The sequence below is a fragment of the Octodon degus genome, unplaced genomic scaffold (assembly GCF_000260255.1).
Source record: "Octodon degus isolate 3935 unplaced genomic scaffold, OctDeg1.0 scaffold00084, whole genome shotgun sequence".
Taxonomy (NCBI): Eukaryota; Metazoa; Chordata; class Mammalia; order Rodentia; family Octodontidae; genus Octodon; species Octodon degus.
The window spans coordinates 2,215,290-2,223,230 of NW_004524660.1; the positions used below are offsets into that span (position 1 = coordinate 2,215,290).

Consider the following 7,941-nt stretch of genomic DNA (forward strand, 5'->3'; position numbering starts at 1 on the left):
TCACAGCTTGTGTTTCATGGGCCTCCCTAGAAAAGATCCCCCAGCCCCACCGCTGACTTCATCATGAGGCTTAAGTAATGGAGAAGCTTGGCTGGAATTGCTCCGTGAGGGGAAACTGGGGAAGAGGGCAGGTGGCCAGGCCGAAGGGATAAATTACTTCCTTTATGTAAAGGTTTTGGAGTTTCCTGCAGTGAAACCTGTCCCTGGCTTGCACACAGTCCCTGCTGGGTATTTCGGCGGCGGATGGGAAAAGCTGCGCGGGTTGCAATGGGCCCAGACTCGAGAGTCCAGAGAGGAGGCTGCCCCACACCCGCTCAGCTGGTGTGCAGGCTATGGAGCTGCGCCATTCAGGTATCCCAAGAATTACGGACTAGTAGCACCAAGACTGAAGGGGAAAAGGAAACCAAACGGACCCTTCCCCAAATTTTTGCGATTTCTGCCCCAGCCAGAAGGGAGGAGGGGCCTCAAGAGGTAACTAATGAACTTCCCGCCAACACTGACAGGCGGGAGCTGAGCCAGACCTGCTTAATTTGGAAAATTAAGACATATGATGCCTCCAGCCCTGGACTTAGCTGCAGTAAATTCACTCCTGCGAGACAAACTTTTCCTGCCAGCAGTCTGAGTAGGAGGAAGGAAGGGACCTGCGGGGAAGAAGGCTGGATTGGGGGCTGGAGAAGGAGGAGGGGGATGGACAAAGTAGGGGACGAGATTAGGGCTAGCGTCCCCTCCCGAGTCTTTCCGTCACCAGTTTAGCAACCGGGACCGGCTCAACCAAAAGAGTACCCGGCGGGTGGACACCAGCCGCCCCCGCCCGACGGCCCCGACACAAACACACGCACGTGCGCCCCGCCCCCGCCGCGCACGCGCCCCGAGGCCCTGGCGGCGCGGCGGTGGCATCGGGCGCGCGCGCGGTGCCTGCTACCCCCACGCTGCTCCCTCGGCTCGGCTCGCGGCGCCTCCGGCTCCCGGCCCCGCTTCACGCCCGGGCCTCCGGCCTGAAAGTGGAGGCTGTGCTCCGTGGGCTCCGGCGGGCGCGGCGGAGAAGGGGAGCGCCGCGGAGCCCCGCGAGTCCCTGGAGGCTGCGTTGCCGGGCGCGGGCCCCTGCGTAAGACGGGAGCCTTGAGAGGCCGGCCGGGGAGGCGCCGCCGGGGGAGGCCGCGACGGAGCGCCGGGACTGGCCATGGGCTGAGACGTGTCCTCTCTGAGCAGGTGCAGTGACCCGAGGTTGGGGGGAGCCCGCCCCGACAGACCCCAGGGGCCGTGAACCCCTTCCGGACGCGCCCTGCGCAGCCGGGTGCCCTGTTGACCTTCCCTGCGCTCCTCCCCCAAGGCCCCGCTGACCCAGTCTCCAACCCCCGGGCCTGCAATCCCGGTGACCCGAACAGTCCTGGACAGTTCGAGCATATCCCCACCGTACACCCGCGACCCCAGTCGAGTAGGCCTTTTCGCCACCTCCTCTTGCCCCAGTATTTAGAGTTCCGTTGCCTGCCTGCAGAGTGCCTGGGAACTACCTGGCATATCTCCCTTTCTCTTCTAACCAGTGGGATGGGGGTGGGCAGCGGGGGAGCGGAAAGTGGGAGTGGCGATCCCTCCCTCTAGAGGCCCTGGTGACCACAAACCCATCTTCTTTCTCTCAAGCCTGTAGTGAAAGTGACTCTTCTGCACCCCACCGGAAAACATGCCTGGGTGACTCCTTCTCAGATCTTCCTTGTGGCCTTCCTCGCCCTCTGTAGTGACACTATGCAACCCCAGTGTGACCCGCGAGGCCTCTGGCTCCTGCTGCTGTCCTTGTTCCTGCTCCTCTTCGAGGTGGCCAGGGCCGGCCGACCGGTGGTTAGCTGTCCTGCTGCCTGCCTGTGCGCCAGCAACATCCTCAGCTGCTCCAAACAGCAACTGCTCAATGTGCCCCATTCCTTACCCAGCTACACAGCGCTGCTGGACCTCAGCCACAACAACCTGAGCCGCCTGCGGGCTGAGTGGACCCCTACGCGCCTGACCCACCTGCGTTCCCTGCTGCTGAGCCACAACCATCTGAATTTCATCTCCTCTGAGGCCTTTTCCCCGGTACCCAACCTGCACTACCTGGACCTGTCCTCCAACCAGCTGCGAACGCTGGATGAGTTCCTGTTCAGTGAACTGCAAGCCCTGGAGGTGCTGCTGCTCTACAATAACCATATCATGGTGGTGGACCGCTATGCCTTCGAGGACATGGCCCAGCTCCAGAAACTCTACTTAAGCCAGAACCAGATCTCCCGCTTCCCTCTGGAACTGGTCAGCGAACGAGCCAAGCTACCCAAACTAACGCTCTTGGATCTGTCCTCCAACAAGCTGAAGAACTTGCCGCTGCCTGAGCTGCAGGATCTGCCGGCGTGGATCAAGAATGGACTGTACCTCCATAACAACCCCCTGGAATGCAACTGCAAGCTTTACCAGCTCTTTTCACACTGGCAGTACCGGCAGCTGAGCTCCGTGGTGGACTTTCAGGAGGATCTGTACTGTGTGCATTCCAAGGAGCTGCACAATGTCTTTAATCTAAGTTTCCTCAACTGCAGCGAGTATAAGGAGAGGGCCTGGGTTGCTCACCTGGGTGAGACCTTCACTATCAAGTGTGACACCAAGCAGCAGGGGATGACTAAGGTGTGGGTGACACCAAGCAATGAACGGGTGCTAGACAAGGTAGCCAACGGCACAGTGATGGTCAAGGACGGCAATCTTCATTTCAAGAAGGTGCAGGTTGAAGATGGGGGTGTGTATACCTGCTATGCTATGGGGGAGACCTTCAACGAGACACTGTCGGTGGAGTTGAAAGTGCACAACTTCACCTTGCATGGACACCATGACACCCTCAACACGGCTTATACCACCCTAGTGGGCTGTATCCTCAGTGTGGTCCTGGTCCTCATATACCTGTACCTCACCCCTTGCCGCTGCTGGTGCCGGGGTGTAGAGAAGCCTTCCAGCCACCAAGGTGACAGCCTCAGCTCTTCCATGCTTAGTACCACACCCAACCATGATCCTATGGCTGGTGGGGACAAAGATGATGGTTTTGACCGGCGGGTGGCCTTCCTGGAACCTGCTGGACCTGGGCAGGGTCAGAATGGCAAGCTCAAGCCAGGTAACACCCTGCCAGTGCCGGAGGCAACAGGCAAGGGCCAACGAAGGATGTCAGATCCAGAATCTGTCAGCTCGGTCTTCTCTGATACACCCATTGTGGTGTGAGCAGGATAGGTTGGTGGGGAGAGTCTACCCCAGGAGAGGTCATGCACCCCTGAAAGATATGAGGGGATGGAAGAGAGGGCTGGCTGCCCGAGGGAGTGGGTTCCTCCTGACTTCCAGGGAACTGGTCATGGGCACAGCATCAGGCAAGATCCCACCGAGGGTGTGGCTGCCACGAGATTCAAATATGGATATATTAATCCTCAGGCAAATGCTACACCCCTACCCAAAGCCCTGGCAATTCTCAATGTAGTAGAAGAGGAGGAGCATGTCTGAGCTAGATGAGAGTGAGCAAGGGGGAAGGGGAAGAGCAGGCTTCCTAAACATTTCTGAGGTCATCCCTAGCTCCTTAAAGGAAAATCATATGAAAACTTTTTTTTTTTTTTTTTTTTGTCTCTGCCCACCCACACCTGTGAAGTTGTGTGTGCTGGGAGAGTCTGCACAGGAGCCATGTTGAGAATGCTGCAGTGTCTTCTTGGGTCAGGAAGTCACAGCTGGGGATGGAAAATCTTTGGAAAGTGAGCCCTTGATCAGAAATGTTCCCCAAATTGCTGTGAGACTTTCCACTAAAGCCTCCTTCCTGATGGGCCCTGGGGAGCTGGATATCAGTGGGAGCCTGGCCTGTTGTGTGTCATGGCAGCATGTAGGATGTGGCTTCTGGGCCTGGTACTGGGACCCGTGGCACAGTGACAGCGGAAATCAAGAGGTCCCCACCACAGAATAGCCACTAGCACAAACCTTGTGGATGGGGGTGAGCCACAGATAGGCTCATTCCCTGGGTGGAGAAGCTCTTGGCTAACATTTGATTCCCAGCATCTGTGTGTCAGATGACACACAGCTATGGCTGGTGGGGACAAAGATGATGGTTTTGACTGGCAGGTGGCCTTCGTGGGTTGCTGAAGGCAGATACCTGCCGTAGGTGTAGTACATTGGCCCATTCTCACCACAAGGAAGAGGGTAAATCATCTGGGATGTGGCAGCCAGCAGAACCTGCCTGATTTTCAGTGTTTGTCATCTCTTCAATCTTCTTTTCCAGCCAAGGTGGGATTCTGAGTTTTCCTCAATACGCTGCTCTGCAAAAGAGTAGCCCTTAGGAAAGCCTGGCCCCTCTTCAGTTAGACTGGCCATGGAGATGAGGCACCCCAGGAGGCCTCTCCTCTCTGTTGACAAGGCCTCATAGTCGCTCCTTTCTCAGAGGCCTCGCTCTTGCTGCAAAGCCAAAGCATGGGATTATGGGATTTGGTCATCTGAAAGATTGGAATCGGGTGGTCCCTGTCTCCAAATGGCAGTTTGGAGTGCAGCATTGAGTTATCTCCTCTCCGTGAAGCTCAAGGCAAGCCTGTAGCAGAGGCCCAAGGGCACTACACTTTCAGATGGAAAGTTCTGCCACCCCATCCCTCAGCCTGAGGTCTGTGCAGCTGTGGTTGTTAGGCCAGAGGAACATAAGAACGTCAGTTTCCAGCCAGAATTTCAGAGTAGTTTGGGTATGAAGATGACAACTCCCTCTAACGCCTCCCTTTAACCATGGTACATGCCTGGGAGTGGTGGCTGTGAGTTTTGGCAGGGGCATGAGCAGGGCAAAGATGAAATGTTCTTTGGTGTTGGTCCTCCTTAGTGTCTCTTCTCGTATGTCTCCTGTGTCTTGAAAGTTCTCCAGGTCCTCTAGTTTTCTGATCTTCCTTTTAGTTCTAAGAGGTTACCTGTGGGTGAGGGCTGCTTGATAGGAGGGCCTGACTGATAAGCTGCCTGTTAAGGTTGGGGAAGGGGCTTGGAAGTCAACATCTTCTCCTTACCTGTCCCTGGGACCTCAAGGCTGCTGTCCATCTTTTACTAGTAACCTAGTTTTATCAGGAGAGAGGTGCAGCAATTTCCCTCGCGTAGTTGCATGCTCATAGGTATGCACGCTCTTAAGTATGCATGCACACCAGCACCTTGACCCCCAGCAGGACAGTGGAGCTGACGTCCACCCTAACGCCACTTCCAGTACAGTCTCACTTTGTGCACAACTTCATGCACACAATTTCCTTGCGCAGGAAGCTGTACTGCGCTCCTGTACTGTACTTTCTCTAGGGGAGATAGTGACTATGCCAGGCATTGCAAATACAGACTATTGTACTTTAATTTCTGAACTCTGAACCTTCACGTCTCCATGACTCTGAATCACTTTTCTGCAAAAGCTGGAGCTAGAGAGACCGTGGGTTGAAGATCTTGAGAGAAAGGGTCATGAGGCTCTGGGTAGTTCTTCAGCCTCCTGAGAAATGTTCCTTAAAAACTGCATATACATGATACTAAGAACTAGGGCAATGACGGACCCAGAAGGAAACTAGCAAGGGCCACACAGCCTTACTAATGATAACTACCCTAATAAGACAGAAGTGGGAGGAAAACATTTTCTGGCCATCCCCCAAAGACTCGCAAGGATTTTGTTACCAGAGCAATAGGCACTAGGACTCCCTCCTCAGACTTAGCAGGAGACATGGAAAAATGTTTCTTCAGGCTGCAGTTTCCCTTCTTGGTACTACCCAGGACTCTGGAACTCTTTTACAGCGAGTGAGATGAAGCAAGCCTTCTGGGGCATTCTAGCTGAGCTGCTTGGGATTCAGAGGGCCATTTTCTTCCTGAGTCTTACATTCCAGCTCGAAATCTCCCTACTGTACCCGCTAGTTTGAGATACCTGGAAGATGTGCGTGACTGCCCCCGAGGAGGTTGTACTGCTGAGCTTCTTCCTATGGTTGCAGCTGATAAGACCCAGAGGTAGCTTTCTACTTGGGGGGTTGAATGCTCACCAAAAGCAAGCGATTCAGCAAGCTCTGTAGAACCCGCGTAGAAAACTGTCAGGTGTGGTTCTAAGACACCTCCACCCTCACCTTCCCCTGCACCCATAAGCTAGACATACCTCCCAGGAAGCGGGCGTCCTTGGAGACAGAACATGACAAGGCTCTACAATCTGTCCATGTAGTTATTTGTGATTGTTTCTTCTTTGCCTGTATTTATTAAGCCCCTGAGAGGGGCCAGGGGAGGGCACATCTCAGCTGGGGAGAGCAAAGCCAACTAATTCTAGTTTTGTGTGTGTTCTTCCCTCCGTGTCTCCTGTGTCCAGGACCCTTTCCCTCCCACTTGTGTGCACCCAAGCTGGCAAACCTCAGAGCCCCAGGCTCTGAAAACTAGACAATGACCATTAAACCTGGCTTGAGTCTCTGTTCTGGCATGGTCTGTGGCTGGTTTATTTATCTTTTCAGCCTGTAGGTGGGGTTGACTGTCCCTCAGAAGGGTGCAGCCGGTCTAGGGAGAGAATCTTTAAATGCCACTATAAGGCCATGGGTAAAATCTACATCCGAGCAGTAAGATACACTAGGGGTTAGGAAACTTTTGGTCAGAAGCCAGACAGTAAATGCTGCGGCTTTGTAGGCCACGCGGCCTGTCCCGCCTCCGCTGTGCTGCTGTAGCCCGATAGCGTGCAGGTGGTACGTGAATGAAGGATGGCGGTTCTGGGTCGACGTACAAGTCTGTTTCTTGTTACTATAATGAAATACTTCAGGCTAAGTATTTTATAAAGAGGTTTGTATTTAGCTCACAGCTTTGAAGGATAAAAGTCCAAAATTAGGGGGCCCCCTCTGGTTGACCTCTGGTGAGGGCCTTATGGTGACGGCACAAGGATGGGAACACAGATGGAAGAGATTGTGTGGTGAGGCAGGAAGACAGAGATTCGGAGGTCAGGCTGCATTTTGTACCACCCAACCAGGGTCCCATCAAAACTACATTAATCTCTCCTAAAAGTGAGCTAAGTCTCGCCTCTTAAAAGGTTCTTTCGGGAGGGCCTGCCCCCTGGCTCAGTTCTGGGGGCCAGGGAGATGGCTCGGTAGAATAAATGCTTGCCTGGCAAGCACAAGGGTCTGAGTTCAATCCCTGTTCTGCCCCCCCCCAAAAAAAAGGTTCTATCACTTCTCAAAACAACAGTAGAGGCCAGGATTGCAGTACGTGAACCTTTGGGGTATAGATTCAAATAATAACTAAATTATAGTATATAATAAAACGATTTATTTATGGATGTTGAAATTTGAATTATGTACAATTTCAATATGTCTTTTTTTTTAGTTTTTCACTATGCTGTTTAGGGTGGCTTTGAACTCACTTTGTAGCCCAGGCTGGTCCCGAACTTGCAGCAATCCTCCTGCCTCAGACTCCTAAGCGCTGGGACTAGAAGCATGTACTACTGTGCCTGGCTCAATGTGTCTTTTGAGGGTTTTCTGGCAACCATTTAAAGATATAAAAACAATTAGTAGGTCACAGACCACACAGATCCAGGCATGGGGCTGGTTTGGCCAGTGTACCACAGTGTCCCAACCTCTGGGACAGATCCTCAAATATTACTGAGGCTTTGGGAGGCAAGAATTTAGAAATCCCATGACCTGCACTAAGCTTGAAGATAATAAAGGTTTCCTGGGCCTGAGGAGGGCGGATTCCTCCACAGAAGTCTCTTAAAAGTCTAGATTGAAGGGGCGGGAGAGATGGCTCAGTAGAATGAGTGCTTGCCTGGCAAACGCAAAGGCCTGAGTTCAATTCCCGGTTCTGCAAAAAAAAATAAAAAAATGCTACAATTAGGAAAATATAAAATTTCTATGATATTCCTTTAAAAAAAAAAAAGTCTGGGCTGGAGAGATGGGTCAGTGGAATAAGCGCTTCTCTGGCAAGTGCAACGATCTGAGTTCAATTCCTGGTTCCACA

At 53.2% G+C, this 7,941-nt stretch overlaps 1 protein-coding gene across 1 annotated transcript; it reads left to right on the forward strand.

The window, feature by feature from the left end:
• The first annotated feature begins 896 nt into the window (after positions 1-896).
• Amigo1 (adhesion molecule with Ig like domain 1) lies at positions 897-3,800 on the forward strand. The gene is made up of 2 exons (XM_023721720.1): positions 897-1,209; positions 1,639-3,800. The coding sequence occupies exon 2, from the start codon at positions 1,741-1,743 to the stop codon at positions 3,217-3,219; it is 1,479 nt and encodes a 492-aa protein (XP_023577488.1). The 5' UTR covers positions 897-1,209; positions 1,639-1,740; the 3' UTR covers positions 3,220-3,800.
• The last annotated feature ends 4,141 nt before the right edge of the window (positions 3,801-7,941 follow it).

Excerpts from the sequence above, each read along its gene's own strand:
- Amigo1 (XM_023721720.1), top strand. The coding sequence starts at position 1,741 with ATGCAACCCCAGTGTGACCCGCGAGGCCTCTGGCTCCTGCTGCTGTCC.